General features: G+C 41.1%; 1 protein-coding gene across 1 annotated transcript in view; it reads left to right on the forward strand.

Moving 5' to 3' along the window:
* Nucleotides 1-13,837, forward strand: part of NR6A1 (nuclear receptor subfamily 6, group A, member 1) — a 52,589-nt gene that overhangs the window by 15,779 nt on the left and 22,973 nt on the right. The window contains exons 2-3 of the mRNA XM_005881518.2: nucleotides 4,869-5,111; nucleotides 11,579-11,634. Coding sequence (XP_005881580.1) covers nucleotides 4,869-5,111; nucleotides 11,579-11,634 — 299 coding nt within the window. The remainder of the gene's footprint in view (nucleotides 1-4,868; nucleotides 5,112-11,578; nucleotides 11,635-13,837) is intronic.

Raw genomic sequence — 13,837 nt, forward strand, 5'->3', positions numbered from 1 at the left:
CCTCCCTCCTTCTCTCTCTCTCTGTCTCTCTTTCTTTTCTTTCTTTCTTTACTTTCTTGTCCAAATTTACTTCTATTTAAAAATGCTCAAGAGACTTTAAAAAGGCCCCAAAGCCCAGAAGCATCCAGGTTTAATTTAAGATCATCCTGAGTTGGTGTCTGTCCATTTCTCCTTTTAGTATGAGGCATCAATTTGATCCTTGTTAATGAGACACCTCAATAATTTTAGTTGGATCGTGACGATTTCTTGTGACTCCCAGTATCTGTCATAAATGGCCATCAGTTTATGAACGATGAGAAATATAATACCAGAAATAATCACGAGACGTCTGCAGATTCTACTTGAACATCCTTTCTGCATTTTTCTTTGCAACCAGGCCCAGTGATTATCAGTTTGAGTAGTGGAGACCATGATGAGTGTCACTTTCAACTACTGGTATTAAATGCAGCTCTTATAGAACAGAAACCAGCAACACCCTTCAAGATGAAACACCGTATCTATTTCTTAATAAAAATAAAATACATAAGAAAAACTAAAATGTTATATTTTTTAACTTTTTGTTTTTGAACTTCTTTTACTTTTCAAGTAAGTTGTTATTTTGAAAGTATATCTGAATTACAGGTGATTCTCCTTAAAAGCCATTGTTCTTATGTTTATCTTTTTGAAATGCACATGAATCTCTCCTAGTTAAAAACAAAACGAAACATATGCTTAAATCTGTTGCTTCCTACAAAATGTTTATCAATCGAATGGAACAATGCTACTCAAAATATGAATTTTATTTCTTTACCACTCACCTGTTTAACCAGTGCCTAAAAGGCTTTCAGTAGTGATCTTTGAGCCTTTCTTATTCCTCACACTTTTGACCTACATTGCATTTGACACTGCTCTTTTTTTTGTAAACTACTTTTGTCCCTTATCTTTCTTATAGTCATGGTTTTTTATTTTACCTACTAGAGGCCGGGTGCACAAAAATTTGTGCACTCGGGGGGGTCCCTCAGCCCGGCCTGTGCCCTCTCGCAGTCTGGGACCCCTCGGGGGATGACCACCTGCTGGCTTAGGCCCGCTCCCCAGGGGATCGGGCCTAAGCTGGCAGTCAGACATCCCTCTGGCAGCCCAGGAGCCCTCGGGGGATGTCCACATGCCAGCAGGGAGCAGGCCTAAGCTGCATTCGGACATCCTTAGCGCTGCTAAGGAGGTGGGAGAGGCTCCCGCCACCACCACTGTGCTGGCAGCCATCAGCCTGGCTTGTGGCTGAGCAGAGCTCCCCCTGTGGGAGCGCACTGACCACCAGGGGGCAGCTCCTGCATTGAGCGTCTGCCCCCTGGTGGTCAGTGTGTGTCATAGTGACCAGTCATTCCCAGTCGTTCTCCTGTTAGGCTCAATTTGCATATTACCCTTTTATTATATAGGATTTCTTCTTTGATCATGTTATCTCACTTTCCTTCTTTAACCTCTTCCCTTCCCTTCTCTTTGTTTCAGGTTTCATCCTGCTGCTGATTCTCCACACATCTTCCTTCTTGGAATATTTGCCATTGTTTTAGCTATTCCGTGTGTTGATGATTCCCAAATCCTTCACTCTAGCCTTAACCATTGCCCCCTAAATAACTGCCTGTGGAATATTTCTGTTTGACTCACCCATCATCCTCTCTTAAACTAAAGTCATTGATTTTTGTTCCTCACTAAGCTGTTGCTTTTCAACTTTTTTATTAGTGATACCACATTTTTCATAGCCACCTTGGTTTAAATCTCCAGTTTATTTTTGACACTTTCCTATCTCCTCCTCCTCTCCATCCCCCTCTGGAACCTAGATGGCCCATGCCATCCACCTGCACATCTTTGTGAGATTAATATTCCTAATCTTACTTTTTTCTAGACATATCTCTATTTAAAGATCTCAGTAGCTTTTTATGAGTAGGGTAAATTCTATTGCAGTCTATTCCAAATTACTTTTCTAGACTTATCTCTGACCATCCTATATATAAAAAGCCTGTGGTCGTCACGCTGTAATGACCAATCACCAGGAAGCTGTGTGCGCAGCAGGCACACGCAGTTGGGCGAGGCTGCATGCGCGGCGAGGCACGTGGGTGGGCGGGGACTTGACTTTGGAGGACTTGACCAGAGGTGCGTGTGGGTTTCTGGGTCCCGCTGGCGTGGCAGGCGGGTTTCTGGGTCCTGCTGAGCCGCAGGACTCTGGATCCTGGGTCTCATGCGATTTTGTGCTCTGGGTCACTAGTCTATGTATATAAAAGCCTAAGCAACCATTCGACTGGTAGATATGACGCCCACTGACCACCAGGGGTCAGACGCTCAACGCACAAGCATGGAAACATGGAAAAGACTGATGAGTCTCAGAGGGGCCGAGGGAGGGCAGGAAGAGATTAACCAAAGATCTTGTATGCATACTAGAGGCCTGGTGCACAGATCCGTTCACCAGTGGGGTCCCTTGGCCTGGCCTGTGCCCTTTCGCAATCCGGGACCCCTGGAGGGATATTGGTGAGCTGGTTTTGGCCCAATCCCTGCAGGCCAGGCTGAGGGACCCCACCAGTGCATGGGCCTCTAGTTCTTCCATAAGATCTCACTGCTTAACTGTAATAGAGATAATATCCTGTGCAGTTCCCTCAAACACTCCTTATATTTGTTTTCCTTCCTTTTGCCATGGATGATGTCATTTCCCTTTCCTGAAGTGCCCTGCTAGCTTTTCGTTTTAACCTTTTTATTGTTGAAATACAACACTTAGAGAAAAGTACATAAAACACAAGTGTACTGCTTAATGGATTACTATAAAGCTAGCACCACCCAAGTCAAGAAGTAGAACATTGCCAGGATCCAAAAGCTCCTCTTCACCCCAGCACTTGCCTCACTGTTTCTTTCCCCTCTGTGCTTGTTATTTTGTTTGTTTGTTTTGATTCATTTAATGTAAATGGAACCCTATAGTTTTTTTTTTCTGACTTCTTTTATCCAACATTGTACGAGTCATCTTTGTTGTTGCAGTAGTTCAAATATACTTACTGCTGTGTAGTATTCCATTGTATGAATTGCTCTGTCTATAGCAATGTTGCAAATTTTTGTCAGGTTCTAATCTTACAGAAAACCTATCTTTAATAACAATAGCACAACTATCATTTATTGTGTATTTACTATATCTGAGGCATTATATTAAGCAGTGTGAAAGATCTCAGATTTTGGTGCAGAACTGTCTGCTTTTTCTGGCTCTGCTGCCTACTAGCTATGGGATCTTGGGCATAATTCTTAACCTATGTGTAGCTCAGGTTTTCCATCTGCAAAATAGAGATAATAGTAATATTCACTTATAGAGTTATGAGGGGTGAGTGAATTATTATATATAACACATATAGAACAAAGCTTGTCACATAATAAGCTCTAGGTATATGTTTATTATTGTATGTCTATATCATTTATTCCCTAGTAACTTCCTGAGGTGAGTGCTAATATTATCTGTTTTACAGTTGATAGACTTAGAGAATTGAGTCATGTGTCCATGATTACAAAGCTAGGAAGTGATCCAGCTTTCTACAGATGTATATATTGACAAATGTACACGCCTTAATTGAAAGAAAGTTTTCCCAATATTTTATCCTTACTACATGTGATTTACTTTGATATTTTCTGTTTTTTTCAAAAATACTAGTCATGATACGCTGGGTTATGACTTGTAATTTGGAAAGCCCTACACATACCATTTTATTCATTTACTAGAGGCTCAGTGCACGAAATGCGCACGGGTGGGGTCCCTAGTGGCTGCTGGCTGGGGCCTCCCTTCCCCAGCTGCCAGCTGACGGCCTGGACCTTCCTTCATTCCATGCTACCCCCTGGTGGTTAGCGCACATCATAGCGAGTGAGCGAACTTCTGGTCGGTCGAACTCCCAAGGGGACACCTTGCATATTAGGCTTTTATATATATAGATTGTCCATTCACTCAACAAAATGAAATGAGCATTTTCTCTGTAGCAATCATGGTCTCAGAAGTTGCTGTTAATAATCTCTTTGAGACTTAACCTGTAATGTAACCTTGGTTAGTTATAACTAAGGAGTCCTTCCACTTTTATAAAACAAGAACTTAAGAATTGTAAAATTCTGGTCAGATTGGTGACCAGATTTGTTTATAAATATTTTTGTTCTCATTTACTTATTATTCCTGCTAAATAATGTAGAGATGGAACTTCCATTATTTTGAGCAGCTGTATGTCAGGGATGCTCTGGAAAGATGTTGCTAGGGCTCTGGACCTGGTTCAGGTTGTTATTAATCTTCTAGGCCAACCATATCAACTGCCTTATTCATCGTTTTCATTATTTCTTTGGATTTGACGTTTTTGCCTCTGAAAAAACGTCATAGAGACTCCAACCTCTGAAAAAACATCATAGAGACTCTAACCAAGTTCTGCATCTGCCCTTACTTATCTCAGCAGGAGTGTTAAAATTAGAAGGAATGAAATTTAATATGATAGTTCCTGCACTAGAATAATTTCTGATTTTTAAAAAATTCTAAAGCTTGTTCCTAAGATTTAGAAGACTATAGCAAAGGGTAAACGTGATGAGCTGTGGCTGAAAAAGCTAAAAGAGAGGGAGGAGTCAAGGATTTCTCCATGTTCTGAATTGGATATTAGTCCAAGTGATGATGAAAACGAGGGAGAGGAGCACGAGTTCTTTTTTCTGATCGGCGCTATTTGTGGTATCTGCAGGTAGATGCAGGGATCTGTTCCTAGGACAAGGGTTCTAAAGATGCCCATCTGTCAGTTATCCTGGAGACGGTAATGTTCTTGATCTATCCTGAGCAGCGTTGTTTGTTTTAGAACGGCAGGCTTAAAGCCATTATTCCCACTGTATTCTAACTTGAATATGTTCAGTTTCTGTTCCAGATGATCGGGCTGAACAACGAACCTGTCTCATTTGTGGGGACCGCGCCACAGGCTTGCACTATGGAATCATCTCCTGTGAGGGCTGCAAAGGGTTTTTCAAGCGGAGCATTTGCAACAAGCGGGTATATCGGTGCAGCCGTGACAAGAACTGTGTCATGTCTCGGAAGCAGAGGAACAGGTGCCAGTACTGCCGCCTGCTCAAATGCCTCCAGATGGGGATGAACCGGAAGGGTGAGTGGTGCTTGTGGCTCTACTATCCACCCTTCATCCATCACTTTACCTTTAGTGTCAGCTTTAAGCCTTGGAGTTATTCATTTCCAAGCCTGCACTATATGCCAGGCCCTATACTGTGTACTCATAACCCAAAAATGAATCTGACACTGTTCCTGCCTACAGGGACCTCCCAGACTATGTGGGGATAAAGACTCGTGAGACGTTAAGGATTCTGTGAGAATGAATGCACAGGCTCCATGTGGCAAGACCCCAGTTAACAATCAAGTGCTAACTAGGGTATATATTGCTCCACTAGTTCTCCTGGCAGGGTGTGATGACAGGAAGCGGGATTTTTGATGAAAGATAAGAAGGTAGTGAGTCCTCTGAATGTGATATCATTTTGTTTGTTAGAATCATGGCAAACTCAGAGGCTAGGTATGCTCAGGAGTCTGTGACCATGTTGGTGAAGAATCTGGGATTTGTTGGGAAGCTTTCTAAGAGTCATTGGCCGGAGATGACCAAAATTAATGGGTATTGTAAGAGGATTTATCCAGAGGGCAGCTTTGAAGAATGGATTGGGGTGGGGGATGAAGAAAAGTCACCTTGAAAGTTTTTAGAGAGTGAAAAGAAAGGTATGAAGGACTTGGGGGGCGGGGGGGAATGTGGGAGAAGCTCATCTGGTAGGAGCTAGTGACATACTGGCTATTAGGCAGCAGCAAAAGTTGAAGTTGAAGATTTGGATTAATAGACTGACCCTCCTGCCTGGCCAGAGTAACTCAGTAGTTGAGTGTTGACCTATAAACTAGGAGGTCATGGTTCCATTCCTGGTCAGGGCACATGCTCAGTTTGCCGGCTCGATCCCCAGTAGCGGGAGTGCAGGAAGCAGCTGGTCAATGATTTTCTCTCATTGATGTTTCTATCTCTCCCTCTCCCTTCTCTGAAATCAATAAAAATATATTTTAAAAAAATAGTACTGACCCTCCCAGGAAAAAAAGTCAGGCTAAAAAAGCAAGGTGGGGCAAAATGTTGGCCTTGATAATGCTGGGTTTGAGGTACCCGAGAAGGACACATACAGATGTCCACCAAGGAAATTGGACATCTAGAATTGGAACTGAGGTGAAAAGCCCTGCCTGCAAGATGGAGTTGTTGGCATAGAAGTGGGAAGACTTTGTTAGTGGGTAGAAATCACCCAAAGAGAACTTGGATACAGAAGAGGGCCAGTGTCCCAACTGTAGGATGTTTTCATGGATGGTGGAGAGGAGTAGTTCAGTGGAAAGAATGGAGGCTCTGGAGGCAGAGGGTGGAGACAGACTAGCTCTGTGACCTTGGGCAGTTAGTTTGTTTTTTATCTCTGATGCTCAGTTATCTTACCTGTAATATGGTCTGATAATACTTAATCTTTCAGAGTTCTGTAGAGAATGAATGTGACAATGTATAAAAAGTACCCAGCAAGGTGTTAGGGATTCATTAGTATGCAGGGGTGGGGGTTAGTTAGTCTGACTTCGTGAACTGGTCAAATTGATCTATAGCAGTGACCCTTCCTAATGCCGCGACCCTTTAATACAGTTCCTCGTGTTGCGGTGACCCCCAATTTCATTGTTACAAATTGAACATAATGAAAGCATAGTGATTAATCACAAAAACAATATGTAATTATGTATGTTTTCCGATGGTCTTAGGCGACCCCTGTGAAAGGGTCGTTCGACCCCCAAAGGGGTCGTGACCCACAGGTTGAGAACCGCTGATCTATAGCATTAATGAGTGCAGGCATCCAGATTGGTTTTTTGTGGGTTTTTTGTTTTTTGTTGTTGTTAATCCTCACCTGAGGATATTTTTTCCATTGCTTTTCAGAGAGAGTACAAGGGAGGGGGGGAGAGAGAGAGAGAGAGAGAAGAGAGAGCAACATCGATGTGCAACACATGACTGGTTGCCTCCCACACATGCCCAGATGGGGCAGGGAGTGAACCAGCAACAAGGAATCTAACCTGCAACCATTTGGTGCCTAGGCCAGCGCTTTGACCATTGAGCAACACTGGCCAGAGCCAGATTGCTTTTTTTTTATTGTGTGTGGGGTAAGAAGAACCTTTTGAAAATTTGGCCATCATGAAAAAAGGTAAAAGATATAGAAGAAGGTCATTGAGATAAATTTAAATCATTTATTTATAATACTAATATTTATGAGCACTGTGTACCAGAAACTCTTCTGCACTTTCTATGTATTATCTCATACACACAAGCAACCCTCTTATTAACTATTACCCTCAATTTACAGGTGCAGCTTAGGAAGGTAAAATGATTTACCCCAGATATTAGTTTAGTGGTGGTGTCAATGTAAGAATGGCCAAATCTGTAGAGAATTTTCAGAAAAATTTATTTGAGCCAGAAAGAGAATATACCTGGAAGCAGGTATATCAGACTGAGAGAGGTCAATGCTTTGGAGAACAACAGTTTGCTGTTTCTTTTACGCATTTTGAGATTGAGAAGGGAATGTAAGGAAGATTACAAGGCAGTTAAGATTATGCGCTGTCTTCAGGGTGGTCATGTGGATTAGATTACAGGGTAGTTAAGATTATGTGCTCTCTTGAGGGTAGTTTATTTCAAAGGTGTGGTAACCTAGATGCACAGAAACAATGGACAGGGCTTGCTTAAGGCAAAGATAAATCTTTTACTAAAGAAGTAATATGCTTGGGACGTGACTACCCACCATGACCTTCCCAGTTAGGAATTTATGATCAGATCACCTTGTGAGGTTACTTTCCATAGAATCCCTTCTTTTGTCCACACTAGCCACCAATATCAAACAAGAAATGTCTTGAAGAGAGTTTGTGGTCATCTACCCACCTTTGCCTGATTTGGTGGTGGTCTCCAATTTTTTTTTTTTATCTCCCTTTGTTACCCTCACACCCTAACTGTGAAAAAAAATTTTTTTTGTTTGATTTTTGGTGGGGTTTTGTTTGTTTCACTGTGAAGATTTTATCAAAGCATATTTGTGGGTTGCCTTCTTGACTAAGATGAATCATCCGGCTTTTCAGTTGGCGTGTGAGATTCTGAGGCTTCCAGCCAAACTCACCTGTTTTAGAAAAGAAGGAGCTTAACCTCTTAACCTTTGTAACTGTAGCCGTAGCCAGATGACTGGAGGGATGGGAGGGATAGGAGGGATGGGAGCTGCCTGCCAGGCCCATTCGCTTGCTGAGCAAGCAGGCTCAGCTGCCTGGTAAAGGCTTCCTCTAAGAGGGAAACCCTGCCACCTCCTGGTTGGTGCTGGGAAAGTGGAATTAAAGTTGCCATTGGAATATTTTGGGGAATATTTAAGGAATCAGGAACTGTCCTGCATGGAACTGTGATGTTCAACTCATAGTTTTATGCATTTTTCAAAACCTATAAAATTATACACCATAGCCAGAACCGGTTTGGCTAAGTGGATAGAGCGTCGGCCTGCGGACTCAAGGGTCCCGGGTTCGATTCCGGTCAAGGGCATGTACCTTGGTTGTGGGCACATCCCCAGTGGGGGGCGTGCAGGAGGCAGCTGATTGATGTTTCTCTCTCATCGATGTTTCTGGCTCTCTATCCCTCTCCCTTCCTCTCTGTAAAAAATCAATAAAATATATATTTAAAAAAAAATTAAAAAAATTATACACCATAAATTTTACTGTATGTCGTGTTTGTTTGTTGGTTTGTTTATTTTTTAAAGTAACCTGGGTATGGGAGGAAATGCAGACTGTGACAAATAAATCTAACTGAAGGGAATGGGAAGAAAGGAGCTGACCTTGATAAAACAGTGTATTGATTTTATACTGTAAGGTTGAAGACAAAAAGAACCCCATACAAACAAAGCCCCCTAGTTTGTAAATTTGTTTCTCTCAGAGTTCTCACTACTTTATTTGGGAACTAGGGATGAACTGACAAGTAAATAAATATATTGTAGATAATGAAAGTCAAGTTTCTAACATCAGAAAAAGAAGTGATAAATCAGGAAAGGGGAAGGATAGAATGAAACCTCTGGTGCCAGATGGAAATCAGAGGGATCAACATGGAATCATGCTTAGGTGGATTGATAAAAATATAGATAGAAAGTGTAGAGATGCATGAGTTGGTATACATATATATAGCTCTCCACTGAAAGTGGCTAAAGCAGTGATACCGCAGTAGCAATAAGCATACCTAGCACCCAGACCTGGTTTCTAAATATCAATAAAAGGAATCCTTGGAGAATTGATTGATTCTAGGACTGAGGCAGGGAAAATGTAAGGTGAGCCTGGATAGGCCTTGCCAGGTAGCTTAGTGGTTAGAGCATTGAAAGAGGGCTCCCAGACAACCAGGTATGATTCTAACGTAGGCTATGTATGTGGCTATGTATGTTTTCCCCTCCAAATATACAGCAGGAAAGACTATGTTGCCTCCATTTCACAGATGAAGATACTAAGGCTCCAGCAAAGTTGAGAATGGAACCTTGGTTTTTTTAACTCCTGTGTTTGGAGAAAAGAGCCTGGGGAGAGGGAAGGATTAGTTCCTGAGTATCTACTATATAAGCCAGGCTGTATGCTTGATTCTTGAGCCTTATTGTTTTATATATAATCTTTACAATAACCCATAAAAATAGCTTCATTAGCCCCTCTTTATTCTTCAGTAAATTTTATTTATTCTGAAGTTTTATTTATTCAGAGATGTGAAGAAATTTATCTATATGTACAGACAAAGCAGAAACAGGATTAGACCCAAACTTGTCTAATTCTGAAGTGCATAATCTAAGGGTACCAAGAATGACGTCTGCTTAGGAAAACGAACTTCCGGGCAGCCTTTCAGTTACCACGGTACTGAGTGTTGTTATGATTGGAGCCCTCACCTTTTGAGGCAACCAAACCTGCCCCAAGGACTTTCTACATTCTTCATAGTAATTTTTTTTTCAAGTAGGTATATTATAGCGAAGCTTGTTCTCGGCCCTAGCTGGTTTGACTCAGTGGATAGGGCGTTGGCCTGCGGACTGAAGGGTCCCAGGTTCGATTCCTGGGCACATGCCTGAGTTGTGGGCTCAATCCCCAGTGGGGACGTGCTGGAGGCAGCCAATCAATGATTCTCTCTCATCATTGATGTTTTTTTCTCTCTCTCCCTCTCCCTTCCTCTCTGAAATCAATAAAGAAATGTATTTTTTTTTTAAAATAGCTTGTTCTCATATGATGCCATTAGTTTATCCCCTTACTCCCTCCAAACCACCCTCCACAGTGGCCATCACGGATTTTTTGAAAATGTCAGCCTGACCTCATCCCTTTCCTGCATTCTGTCATCCTCAGGCTCCTCTGCTAAAGGGCATACTCTGAGCCTGGCATTCAAGGCTCTCTGTGATCTGGCCTCAGTTGCCTCTCCAGCCTCATCTCTTGCTACCCTTCTCTCTCTCTCCTCATCCATCCAGATTGAACCACTTGGAAATTCCCAGAAAGAGCACTCCATGCTTACTTGCAGCTTGCAGCTTTTCTGTGTGCTGTTCACTCAACTTGGAGACCTTTTCCCTGCCTGCATAAATCCTGATCATCTGTTAAGATTCAGTTTAGCAGTTGTCTTTTTTAGGAAGCTTTTCCAGGCACCAGAGGCTATCATTGCAAATTAAGGGTTTCTTCTCTGTACCCCCGTAAATAAGTGCTCCATCAATGATGATAGTAATAGTATTAGTAGTTGTAATTCTTAATGAGGTTAGTACTATTTAAAGGATGCTTTTTTACAGTTAGAAAATGCTAAATAGCCCTAGCTGGTTTGGCTCTATGGATAGAGCGTTGGCCTACAGACTGAAGGGTCCCGGTTCAATTCCGCTCAAGGGCACATGCCCAGGTGGCTGGTTCGATCTCCAGTAGGGGGCGTGCAGGAGGCAGCCAATCAATGATTCTCATCATTGATGTTTCTCTCTCTCTCTCCCTTCCTCTCTGAAATTAATAAAAATATATTTTGAAAAAAAGAAAATGCTAAGTAAGTTTTTCCTTTTGTTGAATCACCTGAGTGAAAAATCAATGGCAAGGGAACTCTACCGACTGCCTTCATAGGGAGGAACAATGAAAGTCAATATTCTGATTAATTTTTTTTAAAGTAAATAAAAAAATGCATTCTTCTCATTCAACAAATTAGACTCAAACTTACACTGGAAATAAAAAATATTTGAGAATGAAAATATTCTTTCTATTCCTCTCCTGAATTTACCAAAGTCTTCAGATGTGTCATCCTGATGGGATATTTGTAACTGTGGGACTATTAATAATGCAGTCAGGTTGGTTGAGCATATTGAATGTATAGAGGGTGTATAGTGTGTTCCCAGCACCTTGGAGCCCCAAAAGTATCTGCTATGAGGTAGCCTGGAATAAGAGTATGTGCTTTGACCGGAAAGACCTGTTTTAATCTTGGCTTCACTAATTACTACCCTGTGCTTTTGGCTAAAGAAGTTCTCTTTTCATGCCTAGACTTCTGTGGGCATGCTTCTCACTCTTGCTTATGTCTCCCTTCAGCAATCAGAGAAGATGGCATGCCTGGAGGCCGGAATAAGAGCATTGGGCCAGTCCAGGTGAGTTCTCGGTCACACTCTGTGATCCATCCTGGAAGCCCAGGGTTCCAGATGCTTACCTTGATCCTCTCATCTGCTACTGGGATTGTGGGTTCATATGGTAGTTCTATTTTTAATTTTTTTGAGAAACTGTATACCATTTTCCATAGTGGCCACATCATTTTTACATTCCCACCTTACAATGCACAAGGGTTCCAATTTTCCACATCCTATTCAGCATATATTTCCTGTTTTTTCTATCTTGATAGGTATGCCATGATATCTCATTGAGGTTTTGATTTGCATTTCAAATCATGTTGAACATCTTTTCATATACCTGTTGGCTGTTTGTATGTTTTCTTTGGAGAAATGTCTATTAAAGTCTTTTGACCATTTTTAAAAAAGGTTGTTGGTTTTTCTTTTTAATATTGAGTTGCAGGAATTCCCTGTGTATCTTGGATATTAACCCTTTATCAGCTATATGGCTTGCAAGTATTGTCTATCATTCTGTAGGTTGATTGTTCACTTTGTTGACGGTTTCCTTTATTTTGCTGAAGTATATTAGTTTGATGTAATCCCATTTACCTATTTTTGGTTTTGTTGATTGTGCTTTTGGTGTCATATTCAACTGGCCGGGTAGTTCATTTGGGTAGAGTGTCCTACCAATACGCCAAGGTTTCGGGTTCGATCATTGGTCAGGGTACTACAAGAATGCATAAGTAAGTGAAACCGATGTTTCTCTCTCTCTCCCCCCCCCCCCCTCCTCCCTCTCCTTCTCTCTCTCTCCTCCCCCTTCCTCCCTTCCTCTCTCAAATCAATTAAAAAGTATTGCCAAGAAGCTTTTTCTTTGTGCTTTTTTAGAAGTTTTATATTTTCAGGTCTTATATTTAAACCTTTAATTCACATTGAGCTGATTTTTATGTATGATGAGATTCTAATTTCATTCTTTTGCTTATGGCTATCCAGTCTACCCAACACCACTTGTGGAAGAGACTGTCCTTTTCCCATTGTGTAGTCTTGGCATCTTTGTCAAAGATCTTTGACCATATATGCATGGTTTATTTTGGGGCTCTTCTCTCTGTTCCCTTGGTCTATATGTCTGTCCTTATGCCAGTATCATACTGTTTTGATTACTATACCTTTGCAATATGTTTTGAAATGAGGAACTGTAAGGCCTCTAGCTATGTTGTTTGGGGTTCTTTGGACTTCCATAAGAATTTAAGATTGTTTTTTCTATTTCTGCAAAAAACACCATTGGGATTTTGATAGGGATTGCATGGAATCTAGTAAACCTCTCAGTCTATGAGCACAGGATGTCTTTTCATTTATTTATGTTTTTAATTTCTTTCAGCAGTGTGCAGGCTTTTCACCTCCTTAGTTAAGTTTATTCCTAAGTAGTTTATTCTTTTGATACTCTTGTGAGATTGTCTTCTTAATTTCCTTTTTGTTTATTCATTATTAGTGTAAAAGTACAACTGATTTTTGTATGTTGATTTTGTATCCTGCAACTTTGCTGAATTCTTTTATTAGTTCTAACAGGTTTTTGGTGGGATCTTTAGGGTTTTCTACCTAGAAGATAATGTTATCTGTAAACAGAGATAATTTTACTTCTTCCTTTCTAATTTAGATGTCTTTTATTTCTTTTTCTTGCCTAGTTGCCCTGCTAGGACTTCCAGTACTATGTTGAATAGAAATGTTAAGAGTGGGCATCCTTGCCTTGATCCTGATCTTAGAGGAAAAGCTTTCAGTTTTTTACCATTGTGTATGAGGTTAACTGTGGGCAAGTACCCTGTGTTGCTCTCCTTACACCTCCAAACTCTATTTAGAATCAAGGGAACTGATGTTAGAGAAACCTATTTCATCTGTCACTGCCTTTGACTTTTTGATACTGGGCATATAATTTTCCTTTTACTCTTTTACTGTTTCGAGGGTATGTTAGAAAGAGAGAGCTGTGATTTCCAAGTTCTTAACTGTGTTTAAGCATAATTAAAAATAAGGGATAGAATTTCCATTTATTGAGCTCCTGTTATGCACGCGCACTTTATAACTTATCTTAGATTAACCTCCCAAATCGATCTGACTCAAACCTACATATTTCTTTACCGCAGCACTCTGTGAGGGAACCCTGAGCTATGAGGAAGGTTGTATTATCTCTAGTATCTGCTAAAGAGGAGGGAGCTAAGGCTTAGAGAACTTAAGTGACTTGCCCAGCAGTAAGTCTAAT

This window comes from Myotis brandtii, unplaced genomic scaffold (genome assembly GCF_000412655.1).
Source record: "Myotis brandtii unplaced genomic scaffold, ASM41265v1 scaffold68, whole genome shotgun sequence".
Taxonomy (NCBI): domain Eukaryota; kingdom Metazoa; phylum Chordata; class Mammalia; order Chiroptera; family Vespertilionidae; genus Myotis; species Myotis brandtii.